This window comes from Capricornis sumatraensis, chromosome 22 (assembly GCF_032405125.1).
Source record: "Capricornis sumatraensis isolate serow.1 chromosome 22, serow.2, whole genome shotgun sequence".
In the NCBI taxonomy this organism is placed as follows: Eukaryota; Metazoa; Chordata; class Mammalia; order Artiodactyla; family Bovidae; genus Capricornis; species Capricornis sumatraensis.
In genome coordinates, this window is record NC_091090.1 from 34,060,748 (window position 1) to 34,080,492 (window position 19,745).

General features: G+C 41.1%; 2 protein-coding genes across 2 annotated transcripts in view; one reads left to right on the forward strand and one right to left on the reverse strand.

Annotated features, from left to right (window-relative positions):
• LOC138069278 (zinc finger protein 184-like) overlaps positions 1-19,745 on the forward strand; it is a 1,142,341-nt gene that overhangs the window by 557,192 nt on the left and 565,404 nt on the right. The gene's annotated exons all lie outside the window — the stretch shown is intronic.
• On the reverse strand, positions 10,384-11,325 carry LOC138069298 (putative olfactory receptor 1F12P). The gene has a single exon (XM_068960553.1). It carries the CDS (start codon positions 11,323-11,325, stop codon positions 10,384-10,386), a length of 942 nt encoding a protein of 313 aa, XP_068816654.1.

A 19,745-nucleotide genomic window follows, 5' to 3' on the forward strand; every position in this document is an offset into this window, starting at 1 on the left:
ACCTGCTTCACATGACACACACTGAAAATGTTTGATAAATGTTGAAAGCTGAAGTACTGAACAGACTGTATGGTAGAGACACTGAATAGCTTAATAGTTCTGAGATAGGGGGAGAATGTGTGTGTAGTAATATTGTGTGCAAATATTTCCTACAGGTGGTGGGGCTTAACGTGAACAATAAAGGATAAGAAAGATCAAGAAAGGCATAAAGGGAGAGTAAAGAGTTGAGAAAGTGTGAATGAACAGCAGATTGGTGGTGAGACCAGCTTACAGGGTGTAACTGGAGTGACTAAGAATTCTAATACTTCTGAGAAAGAATTCATTAACTTGACTTTGAGTTCTAGGCTCCTAACACATAACATCTGTGGATAAAACAAATATAATCTTCTATTATTTTCTATGTTTATTGATTGGAGACCCATGAGGTTAAGGACCATGCATTATTTATATTTATTCTTAAGTTCTCACTTTTGTTGATTTATTGGATAAAAGGGGAAATAAAGAAATTTGAGTTTCCTATTACTTTGTATATTCCGTATTTTAGATGCCAATGAGACATCCACTTAGAAAAACATTTCCAAAAGATATTAAGAGATTTTAATGGAAAGAAGTTAGGAATGGAAATACAAGTTTAGATAAGATCCATGGAAAGGGAAGTTAAACATAAATATTGAGGATAATTCTCTGAGAGTATGAAATGAAGCTCACAGGCTCAGACTGAATCTTGGAAAACAAGAGTCTGAGTGGGTGTAAATGAGGTAAAAATTTAGCAGTGACAGAGGAGGAAAGTGGGGGGGTGGGGTTGGAGCTATGATGTATGTCTCAATTCTTACTAATTTATTGGGACATTCTTTTGATAAGAGAGCTAATTTAACTTCTTGTTATGTTTTCTAGATGTGTTAAGTGTTTACCAGGTAGTGCTGGATCATCAAAAAAAGCAAGAGTTCCAGAAAAGCATCTATTTCTGCTTTATTGACTATGCCAAAGCCTTTGACTGTGTGGATCACAATAAACTGTGGAAGATTCTGAAAGAGATGGGAATACCAGACCGCCTGTCCTGCCGCTTGAGAAACCTATATGCAGATCAGGAAGCAACAGTTAGAACTGGACGTGGAACAACAGACGGTTTCCAAATACGAAAGGAGTACGTCAAGGCTGTATGTTGTCACCCTGCTTATTTAACTTATATGCAGAGTACATCATGAGAAACGCTGGGCTGGAAGAAGCACAAGCTGGAATCAATTGCCGAGAGAAATATCAATAACCTCAGATATGCAGATGACACCACCCTTATGGCAGAAAGTGAAGAGGAACTAAAAGGCCTCTTGATGAAAGTGAAAGTGTAGAGTGAAAAAGTTGGCTTAAAGCTCCACATTCAGAAAATGAAGATCATGGCGTCTGGTCCCATCACTTCATGGGAAATAGATGGGGAAACAGTGGAAAGAGTGTCAGACTTTATTCTTCTGGGCTCAAAAATCACTGCAGATGCTGATTGCAGCCATGAAATTAAAAGACACTTACTCCTTGGAGGGAAAGTTATGACCAACCTAGATAGCATATTCAAAAGCAGAGATATTACTTTGCCAACAAAGGGCCATCTAGTCAAGGCTATGGTTTTTCCAATGGTCATGCATGGATGTGAGAGCTGGACTGTGAAGAAAGCTGAGTGCCAAAGAATTGATGCTTTTGAACTGTGGTGTTGGAGAAGACTCTTGAGAGTCCCTTGGACTGCAAGGAGATCCAACCAGTCCATTCTGAAGGAGATCAGCCCTGGGATTTCTTTGGAAGGAATGATGCTAAAGCTGAAACTCCAGTACTTTGGCCACCTCATGCAAAGAGTTGACTCATTGGAAAAGACTTTGATGCTGGGAGGGATTGGGGGCAGGAGGAGAAGGGGATGACAGAGGATGAGATGGCTGGATGACATCACCGACTCGATGGACATGAGTTTGAGTGAACTCCGGTTAGTGATGGACAGGGAGGCCTGGTGTGCTGCAATTCATGGGGTCACAGAGTCAGACACGACTGAGCAACTGAACTGAACTGAACTGGCCTAATACTTTATGGGCATTATCTCATTCTACAACATATGTTACCCTCTCCGATAGCTGAAAGTTCTGTCTTCAGATGTTTAATCACTTCTTATCCACTTAAAACAGCCCACAACTCTAGATAAAAATAATCTAGTTTGCAAGGATTTGATATATTCTCCTTAAAGCTGGGTTTCAAATGTCTTAATAACCTCAAACTAGTAAACATTTTTTGAGCATCCAGTGCTTTACCATCACTGTGTAGGATTAGCATTATAAAACTACCTAAGCAAGTTCAGTTCAGTTCAGTCACTCAGTCGTGTCCGACTTTTTGCAACCCCATGAATTGCAACATGCCAGGCCTCCCTGTCCATCACCAACTCCCAGAGTTCATCAAAACTCATGGCCATCGAGTTGGTGATGCCATCCAGACATCTCATCCTCTGTTGTCCCCTTTCCTCCTGCCTTCAATCCCTCCCAGCATCAGTCTTTTCCAATGAGTCAACTCTTTGCATGAGGTGGCCAAAGTACTGGAGTTTCAGCTTTAGCATCATTCCTTCCAAAGAACACCCAGGGCTGATCTCCTTTAGAATGGATTGGTTGGATCTCCTTGCAGTCCAAGGGACTCTCAAGAGTCTTCTCCACACCACAGTTCAAAAGCATCAATTCTTCGGCACTCAGCTTTCTTCACAGTCCAACTCTCACATCCATACATGACCACTGGAAAAACCATAGCCTTGACTAGACGGACCTCTGTTGGCAAAGTAATGTCTCTGCTTTCTTTTCAATATGCTATCTAGGTTGGTCATAACTTTCCCTCCAAGGAGTAAGCGTCTTTTAATTTCATGGCTGCAATCAGCATCTGCAGTGATTTTGGAGTCCAGAAAAATAAAGTGTGACACTGTTTCCACTCTTTCCCCATCTATTTCCCATGAAGTGATGGGACCAGATGCCATGATCTTAGTTTTCTGAATGTTGAGCTTTAAGCTAACTTTTTCACTCTCCACTTTCTCTTTCATTAAGAAGCTTTTTAGTTCCTCTTCACTTTCTGCCATAAGGGTGGTGTCATCTGCATATCTGAGGTAATTGATATTTCTCCCAGCAATCTTGATTCCAGTTGTGCTTTTTCCAGCTCAGCGTTTCTCATGATGTACTCTGCATACAAGTTAAATAAGCAGGGTGACAATATACAGCCTTGATGTTCTCCTTTTCCTATTTGGAACCAGTCTGTTGTTCCATATCCAACCAGTCCATTCTAAAGGAGATCAGTCCTGGGTGTTCTTTGGAAGGAATGATGCTAAAGCTGAAACTCCAATACTTTGGCCACCTCATGCGAAGAGTTGACTCATTGGAAAAAGACTCTGATGCTGGGAGGGATTGAAGGCAGGAGGAAAGGGGACGACAGACGATGAGATGGCTGGATGGCATCACCGACTCGATGGACGTGAGTTTGAGTGAACTCCGGGAGTTGGTGATGGACAGGGAGGCCTGTCGTGCTGCGATTCATGGGGTCGCAAAGAGTCGGATACGACTGAGCGACTGAAATGAACTGAAGTGAACTGTTGCTTCCTGATCTGCATATAGGTTTCTAAAGAGGCAGGTAAGGTGGTCTGGTACTCTCATCTCTTTCAGAATTTTCCAGTTTATTGTGATGCATACAGTCAAAGGGTTTGGAATAGTCAATAAAGAAATAGATGGGAGCTACCCCACGTTCGAGGTCAGTGGTGGCGGCCGAGAGGAGCTAAGCAAATATGTAAACAAATATCACAACAGAGTAAGGAGTAATTAGTGACATTGGAGGTTTGGTAAAGAGAGTAAGGAATAATTAGTTATGTTGGAGAACTGGTAAAGTGGAGGTTTCTTTTTGGATGAGTAGGTTCTTGGTGGATGGGTAGCTTCCGGGTGTGTACGATGAGGCAGAAGTATGAGGTGTGGGGGGCTATCCCTCCAGTAGAGGTCACAGAGTGGAACAGGGGATTCACAGTGCGTGATGACGAAGGCTCTCACAGCACCTTACGTTTCTCACACTGAGGCACTTTCCGGTCTTCCAACTAACTTGCCTGCTTTGCTGTCTGGTCTCTCATTCTAGAACGTGATACTCGTTTCAATATTAGTTTCTGGGCATCCCCAGTACACAGGAAATACTAAATATTTACTGTGTGAATAAATTTCATGAGAATGCCGGAGCTGTCTCACTCTTCGTACAAAAAGGCGGGTTACTCCTCCTAGGAGGAGAGCAGGAGTCTGGGGCGGACCCTGGGACAGTTTCTTCTGGCAGAACGCAGTCGACCCGAGACAGATGCCGCCTTTCCCCGCTTCGTTCTTTTCCCAGTGACCCTACAATCTCAGCCAGCCGGAAGGCCCGCTGTCCCCCAAACCACGCCCTCTCAGCGCTCAACGATGACGTCACACGCGGCGGGGTAACTGTGGAAACCCCTATCCATTCCAGATACAGGCCGGCGCAAAGGCTTTCCCAAGGCCAAACCTTGTTCCACATTTCCTCGGGATTCCTCTAAGGTCCTAGGTCCAGAGTGTCACAGGGGTGTTGCAATCCCGAAGGGAACATGATAGGGACTGGGTGTTTAAAGGAGACAAAGGACCGGACACCTGGGTCCCAGACCCGGACTCACCTCTCCCACAGGACTGGTTCCGATCGGACACTTCCGGTGATAGGACGGCGCTGCACGACTTCTCAAGGCTTCCTTTCACAGAGACTTTTGAGGCTGCGCAGAAGGAGACGGGCGGACTTTGGACTGCACTTCCCAGAAGCCTTAGGGTATCCTCAGGGTCTGGGACTCCATTTCCCAGGCGTCTTCGCCAGTCTTGGAGCTCTCGGAGCGTGGAGGAGACGTTTTTTCTCCTCTCGGTAGCAGTAAGGCTTGCCTTTACATCTCATGTGAGCCTCATCCTTAACTTTTTAATGGGCCCATTTCAGTCTCATTTCAGTTCAGTTCAGTCGCTTAGTCGTGTTCGACTTTTTGCGACCCCATGAACCGCAGCACGCCAGGCCTCCCTGTCCATCACCAACTGCCGGAGTCTACCCAAACCCATGTCCTTTGATTCGGTGATGGCATCCAACCATCTCATCCTCTGTCGTCCCCTTCTCCTTCTGCCCTCAATCTTTCCCAGCATCAGGGTCTTTTCAAATGAGTCAGCTCTTCGCATGAGGTGGCCAGAGTATTGGAGTTTCAGCTTTAGCATCAGTCCTTCCAATGAACACCCTAAAGGACTGATCTCTTAGGACATTTCAGTCTAGAGCCCTGAAATGAAAGCTCAGGCAGCAGAGAAACGGTTCAAACTTCACCTTTGGATTTACAGGAAACCTTTTTTCCGAATCCTTGTTTTATCCTCCCGGGCGGAACGCAGATACATCCAGTATATATATTATATCAGTCAGTCAGTTCAGTGGCTCAGTCGTGTCCGACTCTTTGCGACTCCATGAATCGCAGCACGCCAGGCCTCCCTGTCCATCACCAACTCCCGGAGTTCACTCTGACTCACATCCATCGAGTCCGTGATGCCATCCAGCCATCTCATCCTCTGTCGTCCCCTTCTCCTGCCCCCCAATCCCTCCCAGCATCAAAGTCTACCAATGAGTCCACTCTTTGCATGAGGTGGCCAAAGTACAGCTTCAGCATCATTCCTTCCAAAGAAATCCCAGGGCTGATCTCCTTCAGAATGGACTGGTTGGATCTCCTTGCAGTCCAAGGGACTCTCAAGAGTCTTCTCCAACACCACAGTTCAAAAGCATCAATTCTTCAGCGCTCAGCCTTCTTTACATATATATATTTAAATCAGAATATCATTTCTCCATCACGTGGACCTTCTACTCTCATCTCTTGTTTAGTGAAGTTATTAAACATTTTAAAATTGAGATATAGTTGATTTACAATATAATATGTCCCGTGTACAACAACATATTTCACAATTTTTAAAGGTTATACTCCATTTATAATAATTATAAAATATTCTGTTGTTATGAGTATATTCCCTGTTCTATACAATATATCATTGTAGCTTATTTATTTTATATATAGTAGTATCTACCTGTTAGTTCCCTACCCCTAACTTGCTCCTCTCCCTCCCTTCTCCCTACTGGTAATCACTAGTTTGTTCTCTATATCTGTGAGTCTATTTCTTTTTGTTATACTGAAGGAGGAAACAGACAGAGCTGGACTCCATCTTAGGCCTGTTCATGTTGTTCATGCTCTTCATGCTCGACTACCTCTCCAACGGACTCTGAACTCTGTGCTTAGTGTCTATGGAAACTACAATAGAAGGATAAGACCCCCTCTGGACAGGGGAATATTGAAGATCACATCCAGGTTACTCATCGATTAAGAGAAAACAATCACCCCTGCTTTCAGACAGGTCATAAAGTCTTATTGATTATTAACTGTTTGAACACATAACACATGAATGATGGGGTTATTGTGATTGTATTTACCCTTCCTTTGTTTTATGTAAGTCTCAAGGAAATTGGGGTGGTGGGTTCGGACACGTGCACATGGGGTATAGAAGGTTTTCACAAATGCTGGTCGGGGTCCTTGGCTAAGAGGAGACTCTGCTTTGGGCCCCCCGGTGTAATAAACTGCACTCCACTATCTGCATTGTCCTCTGAGTGAGTTTGTTTCCCAGAATGCGTGGCTATTGCTAACAAGTTTGTTTTATTTTTTAGATTTTACATGTGTGATATATACAGATGTATATTTTGCATATATATATTATATATTATCTTTCTCTGATAAAAGATATATATTATCTTTCTCTGTCTGACATATTTTGCTAGCATAGTTCTCTCCAAGTCTATCTACCTTGCTGCAAATGATAAAAAAATTTCATTATTTTCTATGGTTGAGTAGTATTCCATTGTATTTATATAGTCTTTATATATTTATCTATTGATGTGCACTTAGGTTGCTTCCACATCTTGGCAATTATAAATAATGCTGCTATGAATATTGAGGTGCATGTATCTTTTCTAATTAGTGTTTTTTGATTTGTTTATATATAAATCCAGGAGTGGAATTACTGGGTCATATGGCAGTTTTTAGATTTTTGAGATGCCTCCATACTCTTTCCCACAGTGCCTGCACCAGTTTATATTTACACCACCAACAGTGTACAAGGGTTTTGTTTTCTCCACATCCTCATGTTTTTTGTGCCAATACCACACTCTTTTGATTTCTGCAGCTTTGTAGTTTTTTCTGAAGTCTGAGAGGGTTATGCCTCCAGCTTTGTTCTTTTTCTCAGCATTGCTTTGGCACTTCCAGGTCTTTTATGGCTCCATATACATTTTAGGATTATTTGTTCTATTTATATGAAAAATGTCATGGGTAATTTGATAGGGATCACATTATATCTGTAGATTGCTTTGGGCAGTGTGACCATTTTAATAATATTAATTCTTCCAATCCAAGAGCATGTTTCCATTTCTTTCAGTTTCCTATATCGATAGTCTGCTTCTCCAACCGTTCCAGCAATTTTATGAATTCCTGATGAGTTCATAATGAACAGTACTTTTTCATTAAGCTTTCTGTTTAATTAAGAATAATTGATTTCTTATTTGCAACTAATATATCTGGTACCCACAAAGATATCTCAAGAGACAAGGAATTGTGAACTAGTTGATTTTTGCTGTTGCTTCTGTCTTTGCACCAGTGTTATTTGCATTGATCTTTACATGCTCCAACAAATTTTTCTGACCTCTCTCTCATCATAAAAGAGTAAAAACCACAAACGTAATTTGTAGAAGGTCTTTATCATAAGTAAATACATGTTTATAGCAGGATGTCTTTTAAGAAAAAAACCTGTATCTTTATCTCATCTTTATCTTTTTATCTTTAATTCTGTCTCTCAGTGATCACGTCATAAAAAATGATTGAACATTTTTAAAAACCAGCTTTGAGGAAATATTTTGGATGGTTTGACTTAAAATATGGGACTTATGGCCTATGGAACAATGCTCTTTGCAGAGCTTTGGGGAACATTATGGACACAGAAAATGTTAAATCAGATATGATTTTTAAATCAAAATTAACAAGGGCATATGCTTTCTATTGCTGGCAGGGTCTACTCATATAGGCAACTCTATGCATATTGCAGAGTAAATAACCACACAAAATTTTAAAATTTAAATTTATAATTAATAGCCTCCCAGGTAATTTTTTGTAGAGCATCATGAAGATATACAGGTATACACATAGACAACAGATATAAATCTTATTTTTAACACAAAGGAATAAAGACTGATTATAGGAAATGCATGCAATATAGCGGTAAAACATGAATAAAACATTGGGGTGAGAAATAATCCATCCCCCATTCTCACCAATCCCAATATGGACCCATCACTTCATTAAGGTTAATTTATTCAATACATTTGCTCATACACACCATGGTCCTCCTTACCTAAACTTCTTCCTCATATATTTTGAATATTTTCATTATTCCTTTGTAAAACTCATCTGTGGTTAAGCCCCAGATTAAAGTACTGTCTTTTCACTGAAGCCTTACTTGACCTCTTAAGCCTTTGCTAATATCTTTGCTTTTCTTACCTCAACTTGTAGTCATGGTTTGAAACTTTCATTACATAGCCCATTTATTCTCTACTGTTTTTCATGAATGACAATGTAATTACTGATTCCTGTCTACTCTGGGCAGTCCTAGGGAAATTATCTTTTATGTTTTCCCCATATTCCTGCATTAATCCTAGCCATATGGGATGTCTTAATGATGCATTTTAATGCTGATTGCATATTTGTATTGAGATTTTCAGAGACTTAAATATTTGCCACATTATTAATATCTTAAGGAACTCAAGTGGATAAGTCCTATGATCATGTCATTCTCAGAGTTTGTAGCAAAGTGAGGTAGGTGTCAAGCTTAGTTAGGTATTTTGTAGTTCAGTTCAGTCGCTCAGTTGTGTCTGACTCTTTGCAGCCCCATGGACTTCAGTACACCAGGCTTCCCTGTCCATCACCAACTCCCGGATCCTCCTCAAACTCATGTCCATTGCATCAGTGATGCCATCCAAACATCTCATCCTCTGTTGACCCCTTTTCCTCCTGCCATCAATCTTTCCCAGCATCAGGGTCTTTTTAAATGAGTCAGTTCTTTGCATCTTGCTAAGTCACTTCAGTCGTGTCCCACTCTGTGCAACCCCATAGACAGCAGCCCACCAGGCTCCCCCGTCCCCAGGGTTCTCCAGGCAAGAACACTGGAGTGGGTTGCCATTTCCTTCTCCAATGCATGAAGGTGAAAGGTGAAAGTGAAGTCGCTCAGTTGTGTCCGACTCTTAGCGACCCCATGGACTGCAGCCTACCAGACTCCTCCATCCATGGGGTTTTCCAAGCAAGAGTACTGGAGTGGGGTGCCATTGCCTTCTCCTCTTTGCATCAGGTAGCCAAAGTATTGGGAGTTTCAGCTTCAGCATCAGTCCTTCCAATGAATATTCAGGACTGATTTCCTCTAGGATTGACAGGTTGTATCTCCTTGCAGTCCAAGGGACCCTCGAGTCTTCTCCAACACCACAGTTCAAAAGCATCAATTCTTCAATGCTCAGCTTTTTTTATAGTCCAACTCTCACATCCATACATGACCACTGGAAAAGCCATAACTTTGACTAGATGGACCTTTGTTGGTAACATAATGTCTCTGCTTTTTAATATGCCATCTAGGTTGGTCATAACTTTTCTTTCAAGGAGCAAGCATCTTTTAATTTCATGGCTGCAGTAACCATCTGCAGTGATTTTGGAGCCCCCCAAAATAGTCTGTCACTGTTTCCACTCTTTACCCATCTATTTGCCATGCAGTGATGGGACCAGATGCCATGATCTTAGTTTTCTGAATGTTGGGTTTTAAGCCAAGTTTATCACTCTTCTCTTCCACTTTCGTCAAGAGGCTTTTTCTTCTTTGCTTTCTGCCATAAGGGTGGTGTCATCTGCATATCTGAGGTTATTGATATTTCTCCCAGCAATCTTGATTCCAGCTTGTGCTTCATCCAGCCCAGCATTTTGCATGATATATTCTTCATATAAGTTAAATAAGCAAGGTGACAATATACAGCCTTGATGTACTCCTTTCCCGATTTGGAACCAGTTTATTGTTCCATGTCCAGTTCTAACTGTTGCTTCTTGACCTGCACACAGATTTCTCAGGATGCAGGTCAGGTGGTCTGTTATTCTCATCTCTTGAAGAATTTTCCACAGTTTGTTGTGATCCACACAGTCAAAGGCTTTGGAGTAGTCAATAAAGCAAAAGTAGGTATTTTGTCACAGTTTTTCAATTATGATGAGAATGAAAATAATGATCTCATTAGGATTTACCGCCTATTGAACTCAGCTAGAATGAATCACTGGGAGAAGATTTTGCTCTGGCCTAAAATCTCCTTTAAAGCCCCCTTTAGCTCATTGTTCCTTAGGCTGTAAATGAAGGGATTGACCACAGGGACTATGACCATGAAAATTATTGATGCTGCTGTGTCTTTTTCGGTTGAACTGTTAGATGAGGAACTCATATAGACCCCTGTGATTGCTCCATAGAAAAGAATGACCAAGGCAAGGTGAGATCCACAGGTGGAGAACACCTTGAATTTTCCTTTGACAGAAGGAATTTTCATCACAGCAGAGGTAATGAGGCTGTAGGATGCCAGGATACACACTGAGGGTACCACAAAGATTAGCCCCACCACAGCAAGAACCAAGAACTGATTAAGACTGGTGTCAGAACAGGATAGAGGGAGGAGAGCATTGATATCACAGAAGAAATGGTGGATGACATTGTTAGAGCAGAAATGCAGATTGGTCATCATAAGGGTGTGCAAGAGGGGGTTCAAAAAGGCAATCACCCAAGGTCCACCCACGAGGGAGATGCAGAGGTGCTGGGTCATAATGGTGGAGTAACGCAAAGGGTGACAGATGGCCACATAACGGTCATAGGCCATCACCGTGAGAAGGAAATTGTCCATATTGGCAAACATCATACAGAAATACATCTGAACCAGGCAGCCAGGATAGGAGATGGACTGAGTGTGTGTTTGGATGTCCAGGAGCATCTTGGGTACTGTAGATGAAGGAAGGCAGAGGTCCACCACCGACAAATTGGCGAGGAAGAAATACATGGGAGTGTGGAGGCGATGGTCTGAGGAAATGGCCAGCAAGATGAGTATGTTTCCAAACAGCCCTGCTAAGTAAAGACACAGGAAAAATGCAAAAAGCAGCTCTTGTTGCTCTGGCCAACTTGAGAAACCCAGGAGGAGAAATTCAGAGATGCTGGTTTGGTTTTGCCTTTCCATTACTTGAATGTATCTGCATGAAGACCAGAGGATGACTTTTTTTTTTTTTTGGCTGCAACTTGCGGCAAGTGGACTTCCCCGACAGAGAGCAAACCTGTGCCCCCTGCAACTGGACCACCAGGGAAGTCCTGGAGGATGAAATATTTTTGACAGAAAAAAAAAGTTTCCTTCTCACTTTTCACATGCTCACCTAGTCTTGTCTCATTTACTAAATATTTTCTCTTTAGGCCATCCTATTTCCTCTCTGATGCTCTCTACCAAGCCTCAGTGGAACTTGTGTGTTAGTTACAGTCATGTCCGACTCTTTGTGACCTCATGGACTGTGGCCTGCCAGGCTTCTTTGTCCATGGATTTCTACAGGCAAGAATACTGGAGTGGGTTGCCATTCCCTTCTCCAGGGGATCTTCCCAACCCAGGGATTGAACTCATGTCTCTTCAATTGCAGGCAGATTCTTTACTGTCTGAGCCACGAGGGAAGCCCAAGGTCAGTGGACCTTAGGCATGACCATCCATTTCTTCAGTTGATTTACTTATTGGAATGTTTCCACCTCTGAGGTTTTGGAGGATCTCTGTATATCTCCCCACAGTAGACAAAGACTCTCTTCCTACTTTCCATGTTGATACCCATTGTTGCACATTCTCCATTTTGGGTGGCTGCCTGTCAGCTATGTGTTGGAACATATCTGTGAGTCTGACACACTAAAGGACTCCATGCCAAACATGGAGATTTAAATGATGAATATTTTACAGGTTTTTGTCCAACCCCATATGAACCATTGTTCTTGGAAATAAGTCAGACATCTACCATTTAGGATTCATAAGATGTAAACAAACTATTTTATATTTTTAAGATAAAAAGAAAAAACATAGTAATGTGCCTGACAAGTTTAAAAAGTTAAACCTCCAAAAATTATTTTACCTGAACACTGTGAGAAACAGGAAAATATTTATAGATAATTTTAAAAGTTATATAGCACATGTAGTTATATAATACACTGTGTGTTCTTTTTTAGTAGATAAGGGTAAAGAGGAACACATACAGAAAGTTATGTCCAAATATGGCTGATTTAAAAGATTCTCTTTTAATAGTTTAGTAATATTTTAACCATAACTACAAAAAAAAAGGCTTCATGTTTATAAAGTGTTGTTAATACTTGTGCTCCTGCATTTCTTGGAGTTATAGAAAACACGAAATAATAGAAGACAAAGCTCCTAACGCAAGAAACTTGAAATCAGGTTGTGGACGGAAAATACTGTAATTAAATAATTAAGAAAATTAAATAATTGTCATAGAAAATAATTCAGAGGACAAATGTTCACATATACATGTGAATAATTTCAGAAGAATGGAGTACTCTCCAAGAGACAGAAAAAATGCTGGAAAGTGTGGGCTCTGAAGCCGGCCACAGTGAAACGAGACCCCAGGTCACTTAACCTCTCTAAATCTTAATTTTCTCATATATAATAATGGCGCCTGCCTTAAAGGTTGTTGTGAAAATGAAGTGAGTTGGTGTATGCAAAGGTTTTAGCAAATAGTGATTACTCAAAAAATGCAAACTATGGGACAAAACCAGACTAGGGGTAAAGCAGGTTTCTTTCTTGTCTTTGCAATGACTGTTTTAAATCTTCTCAAATTTTTTACTCCAGCACGTCCCTTCACATCAATTGCTTCACTTACGGTAGTTTCACAGAAAATAGAAACCACTGCAAGATGGATGTGCCTGACTTCTTGACATGATGCAGAAAACTTGTCTGCATCTGCATTCATCCTTCCTTTCCCCCTTCCCTCCTTTTACAAAAAAGCATTATCTTTCTTTCCTGAAAAGATTGACACCTCCACATATGTCCCCCCCCCCCCCTTCCCACTTCTCTTAAAACTCCCTTCTCTCTTCTATAACTTGAATGTTCTCCTGCTCTGTTGGACCCATACTTTCAGCTTCAGTATCTTCCATCTTCAACATCCCTTTCCAGATCCATGACTACTTCTGGCTTCTTCCTGACTCTCTCTTCCATGATACAACCCCTCACAGAACTGACTTCCCCACATCCTACTTATTTCCCATCACATGTCATTCTGTCTACTGCCCCAGGAATTCCAATAAATTGCTCTCCCAAGTCTTCTTGAAAGAATTCAGTGGACACTTCTCAGTCCTTGTGTTTTTAGACCTCTTAGGATTCTTTCCTAGAGAAATTCTATTCCTCTTTGGATTTATTTTCAGATTTCCTCTAATCTTTCTGGCTATTTCTTTCCAGTCGTTTTGCAGAATTTACTTCTTTTGACAATCCCTGAAATGTTGGCATTTCTTTGGTTTTCATCTTACACCTTGTTTTCTTTTCATCCTACAGATATTTGTGGATGAGTCTATTCATCCCCTGGGTTTCATACTATGTGTATGCCAATCTCTCCCAAATTTGTTTCTCTAGTGCAACTTTCTTTCATATTCAGGCTCATATTCCCAGTGCTCTTTGAATGTCAACTTGGATATCATAGACACTTGTATCTAAGATTTCCCAAACTGAATCCATTAAGTTCTCCTCCCTGCTTGAAGACTGTTCCTCTCTTCATGTATCCTTTATCAATAAATAGCACCACAGTGTATCCAGTTATTCAAGAAAAGAAAACTTGGCAGTCATCCCAGGACTTCTACCTTTCGTTAACCTGTACATCTAATCAATTCTTAAGTCTTGTTGATATTGCTTTTGGGGAAGAAGAACCTTATTATTAAATAGATATATATTTACATCTACCACAAATTAACACACTGTTTTAGGCACTGAAAAACAGTGGTGACAAGAAAGGCATGGTCTCTACCCTTAAGGAGCTTTCAATAAAAGCCAGAAAATTTAGAATTATCCTTGACTCATCCTGTGCATCACCAAGCTCCATTGATTCTCACTTTTCTCACACCCATATTCCTTTTCTTCATTCCTAATTATACTGCCTATGTCAGACTTCCATCATTTTCATCTGAATACTTGTAATAAACTTAAAATTCATTTTACTTCCTGTAGTCTTCCTCCTTTCAAGTTTTCTTTCATATTTTGTAAAGAATACCACTCTAATGGCAGAAAGTGAAGAGGAACTAAAGAGCCTCTTGATCAGGGTAAAAGAGGAGAGTGAAAAAATTAAGATCATGGTATCCAGTTACATAATTTCTTGGCAAAGAGGAGGGGAAAAGTTGAAATAGTGACAGATTTTCTTTTCTTGGGCCCCAAAATCACCATGGATGGTGACTGCAGCCATGAATTTAAAAGATGCTTGCTCCTTCGAAAGAAAGCTATGACAAACCTAGATGGCGGATTAAAAAGCAGAGATCTCACTTTGCTGACAAAGGCCAAATAGTCAAAGCTATGGTTTTTCCAATAGTCATGTACAGATGTGAGAGAAGGATCATAAAGAAGGCTGAGCACCAAAGAACTGATGCTTTTGAATTGTGGTGCTGGAGAATATTCTTGAGAGTCCTTTGTACTGCAAGGAGATCAACCAGTCAATCCTAAAGGAAATTAACTCTCAATATTCATTGGAAGGACTGGTGCTGAACCTCCAAACTTTTGGCCACTGGATGTGAAGAGCCGACTCACTGGAAAAAACCCTGATTTGGGGAAAGATTGAGGACAGGAGGAGAAGGGATTGACAGAGGATGAGATGGTTGGATGGCATCACTGACTCAATGGACATGAGTCTGAGCAAACTCCAGAGATAGCAGAGGATAGAGGAGTCCATGCGGTCACAAAGAGCTGGAAACAACTTACTGACTGAACAACAACAAAAGAATTATCTTTCTAAAACAAAAATTTCCTCCCTTTCCCTTCTTAAGAACTTCTAGTTGATTTCAATTACCTTCAACTCCAATTCCAAATTCCTTATTATGGCATAAAAGATTCTTCATAATCCTTTTCTTACCTCTCTAGCACTCTCTCTTGCCATGCTCAATTTCTCATCCTTAGAATTTCCTAACATACTCTGAAAGTTTATGTCTATCTGGCTTTTCTTGTCTTGAAATTCTCTGACTGCCTCAATTGAATTTTTCCTCAAGATATTCTCTATTGCATTGCCCTGCGTTTTCCTTCATGTCATTCATTACTATCAAGAATTTTCTTATTTCTTAAAAAATAATTTCTTATTTATTTTCTAATCTGCATCAATAAAATAGATGATTTATAAGATCAGGACATTTGTCTTTTTTTTTTAAATCACTATGCCTCCTGACATACTGGAGGCAATCAACATGTATTTGTTGAATGAATGAATATACTTCTTAAAAACTTAAGAAGTTCTTTCTTATATCAGATAGAAGTATGTGTTTTCAATGCATATTTTTTAGTGACTTTTATTCTAAGCTAAGTAGCCATTGAGACTATATATAAAATATACACTATTCAAATATATATGGGCTTCCAAGGTGATTCAGTAGTAAAGAATCTACCTGCCAATGCAGGAGATGTGGGTCGGATCCCTGGGTCGGACAGATCCTCTGGAGGAGGAAATGGCAACCTGCTCCAGTATTCCTGCCTGCACAATCTCATGGACAGAGAAGACTGATGGGCTGCAGTCCATGGGGTCCCAAAGAGTTGAACATGAGTGACCAACATGCGCATGTAAATATATATGTGTAGTACTTAGTTGTTCAGTCATGTCTGACTCTTTGTGATCTCATGGACTGTAGTCCACCAAGTTCCTCTGTCCATGGGGATTCTCCAGGTAAGAATACTGCAGTGGGTTGCCATGCCATCCTCCAGGGGATCTTCCCAACTCAAGGATGGAACCCAGATCTTCGCCACCAGGGAAGATCTATAAATATAAATAATTATGTATTTGTTCTTTTGTTTTCATGATTCTTTTTCACTTGTAAGATACTTTGGAGAGCACATGGACTGGATTTTATTCAGATTTTATATTTGTATAGGGAAACTCAGTTTTATAAGCCAATATTTATACTTGCCTATGAAGACAGACTGATTTTGGGGTAGAATGAGCTGCATGCCAGAGAATGCAAGACAACACATCTTTGATTCTACTATTGATTTTTAACCCGCCCCATTATCTTATGTCTTAGCCAAAAAGATGAAGAGTCTGTGGCAGAAACTAAAGAAAATCGAGGGATTCTGTTAAACTAGTTTTTTAATGATTGATTAATAAAACTGAATGGAAAGAGAGAGGTGTTCTACATACAGATAGGCAAAATGGAGAAAGGCGTTGGTGCTTTGGACTCCAGAGAACACAGAGCTCATGCAAGAACTTCTGGGGAATTGCCAGAAATAATTAAAGCAATTTCCCTTAGACTGCAGGGATTGTAATAGTAGATGAAAAAACAGCCTGTTGTTTATTATCGCTCTTGGGCTTCAGGCTGATACAGTTTCAGGAAACACAGGATAGAGTTGTATCATATCACTTGGCATTGCTCTTACCACATAGGGGGCATTCAAAAATGTTCACTGGAAAAGTGTTCTCTGATATCTGTGGAGACTACAGCATTTCACCATGGAATATCAAGTGGGCAAAGATGGAGGAGAAGGCAGGCTCTGAGCTTTGCAAGAAGCAGAAGGAAGAAAATTATTAAAAGTCCTTCCTGGGAAGTTTCTTCTCTCTGTAATTTCCCTCACCTCTACATCTGGCTGGCACAAAAGAAATTTCTGCTTCTATCATTTGCCACCGTTTATATTTAGAGTCCCCAGAAAGTTCTCACATGAACTCTTTTCCCTCAGCCTCGTGGATAGAACCCTCTATTTTCTTCCCCTTCTGATCTAAGTCACTCATCACTACTGTTCTGCCAGTGCTTGCTTTGACAAAAATGATGCTATGTCAGGCACCAATGCTCTCAGAGCTGCCAGTGTGACTAGTGTTGATGCAGCCCTGAGTTTTCTGGGCCCCAAAATACCAATGGCTTTCACCACTTTGCACTTAAAAAGTAGAAGGCATCTCTACCTTGTCAGTAGCTACTTCTAGTGTGTAGATCCTTTTCTTCAGCTTAAAGAGAAATCTCCAAGAGAAAATCGCCCTGTGATTATCTCCATCCTTCCATCAAAGTCCCTGCCCTTTCACTCAGGGGTCTTTGAGGGGTAGTGGGGGACGGCCAGGTGAAGTAGGGTTAGTTCTTGGGCAGAGATGATACGAAAATTTAGAATTTAATCTATTGCCACTTCAAGCTGTGTGGACTGAATAGCAAAGGAAACCTGTCTGCAGCTTGGGAAGGAAAAAGTAGACTTGCAGAAAGAGATAGAGAGTCACATAGTGCTCGTTTCCAAGTCTGACTCATTTCTTAGTGGCTTTGACCAATTAAAGGTTATCGCACTTACCAGATGCTCATATTAGTAACCTTCTGGGATGAGACTTTCTCTTCCAAGTCAGCCTCCAGGCTAATGGGAAAAACAAAAACAGGAGAATGTTGCATTTCCCACCCCCTAGATATACAAGGATGAGAGATAGAATGGTTCTTGCAGAATGTATGGCTGGCTTAGTAAGAACTGGAGTGACCACAATGTCGGCTTCCCTACATTGAAATTTATAGCTCTTTGTAGCCTCTGGGAATCCAATCTTGACAAGCTCCCTCCACTCTAGTAATAGTTACTTCATCCCCTTATGGGTTTCCCAGTGGCAACCCTGGGGATAATATACCTGACAGACAATTCTCCAGGAGATTCAGGGAATTATAAGATGTGGAAGTTGTTAATAGCCTTTCAAGAAGGATTGAACACATCATTCCCCCAAGAGGCCCTGAGACAACAAATATCAACTATTACATGAATAACAAATTACCTTTTCTGGCATGACTTGACATTCACTAAATATAAGCTTTATCTTCCCTGCCTGCAACACTCTGTCAGGAGTACTGGCTGTCCTTGGACTTAAAATTTGTGATCTATCAATGTTGCCTGAGATAAAAAAGGACCCATTTGGGGCAAAGGAGGTGAGACATCACATGGTCAGGATTCACTTCTCTTATCAGATATCCATCCCTGTGAAGCACTCAGCTAATGTAACAGTGGAATGGTCTCTCTCTCTTTTTAATTTTGTTTATTTTTGGCTGTGCTGGGTCTTTGTTGCTGCACGTGGGCTTTCCCTAGATTCAGAGACCAGGGCTACTCTCTAACTGTATGTATGTATGTACGTACGTGGGCTAAGAATGCTCAAACTACCACACAATTGCACTCATCTCACATGCTAGTAAAGTAATGCTCAAAATTCTCCAAGCCAGGCTTCAGCAATACGTGAACCGTGAACTCCCTGATGTTCAAGCTGGTTTTAGAAAAGGCAGAGGAACCAGAGATCAAATTGCCAACATCTGCTGGATCATGGAAAAAGCAAGAGAGTTCCGGAAAAACATCTACTTCTGCTTTATTGACTATGCCAAAGTCTTTGACTGTGTGGATCACAATAAACTGTGGAAAATTCTGAAAGAGATGGGAATATCAGACCACCTAACTTGCCTCTTGAGAAATCTGTATGCAGGTCAGGAAGCAACAGTTAGAACTGGACATGGAACAACAGACTGGTTCCAAATAGGAAAAGGAGTACGTCAAGGCTGTATATTGTCACTCTGCTTATTTAACTTCTATGCAGAGTACATCATGAGAAACGCTGGACTGGAAGAAACACAAGCTGGAATCAAGATTGCCGGGAGAAATATCAATAACCTCAGATATGCAGATGACACCACTCTTATGGCAGAAAGTGAAGAGGAGCTAAAAAGCCTCTTGATGAAAGTGAAAGAGGAGAGTGAAAAAGTTGGCTTAAGGCTCAACATTCAGAAAACGAAGATCATGGCATCTGGTCTCATCACTTCATGGGAAATAGATAGGGAAACAGTGTCAGACTTTATTTTTTTGGGCTCCAAAATCACTGCAGATGGTGATTGCAGCCATGAAATTAAAAGATGCTTACTCCTTGGAAGAAAAGTTGTGACCAACCTAGATAGTATATTCAAAAGCAGAGACATTACTTTGCCGACTAAGGTCCGTCTAGTCAAGGCTATGTTTTTTCCAGTAGTCATGTATGGATGTGAGAGTTGGACTGTGAAGAAAGCTGAGAACTGAAGAATTGATGCTTTTGAACTGTGATGTTGGAGAAGACTCTTGAGAGTCCCTTGGACTGCAAGCAGATCCAACCAGTCCATTCTGAAGGAGATCAGCCCTAGGATTTCTTTGGAAGGAATGATGCTAAAGCTGAAACTCCAGTACTTTGGCCACCTCATGCGAAGAGTTGACTCATTGGAAAAGACTCTGATGCTGGGAGGGATTGGGGGCAGGAGGAGAAGGGGACGACCAAGGATGAGATAGCTGGATGGCATCACGGACTCAATGGATGTGAGTCTGAGTGAACTCCAGGAGTTGGTGATGGACAGGGAGGTCTGGCGTGCTGCGATTCATGGGGTTGCAAAGAGTCGGACACGACTGAGTGACTGAACTGAACTGAACTGAAC

Coding starts and splice junctions, on each gene's coding strand:
- LOC138069298 (XM_068960553.1), bottom strand. CDS start 11,325: ATGGAAAGGCAAAACCAAACCAGCATCTCTGAATTTCTCCTCCTGGGT.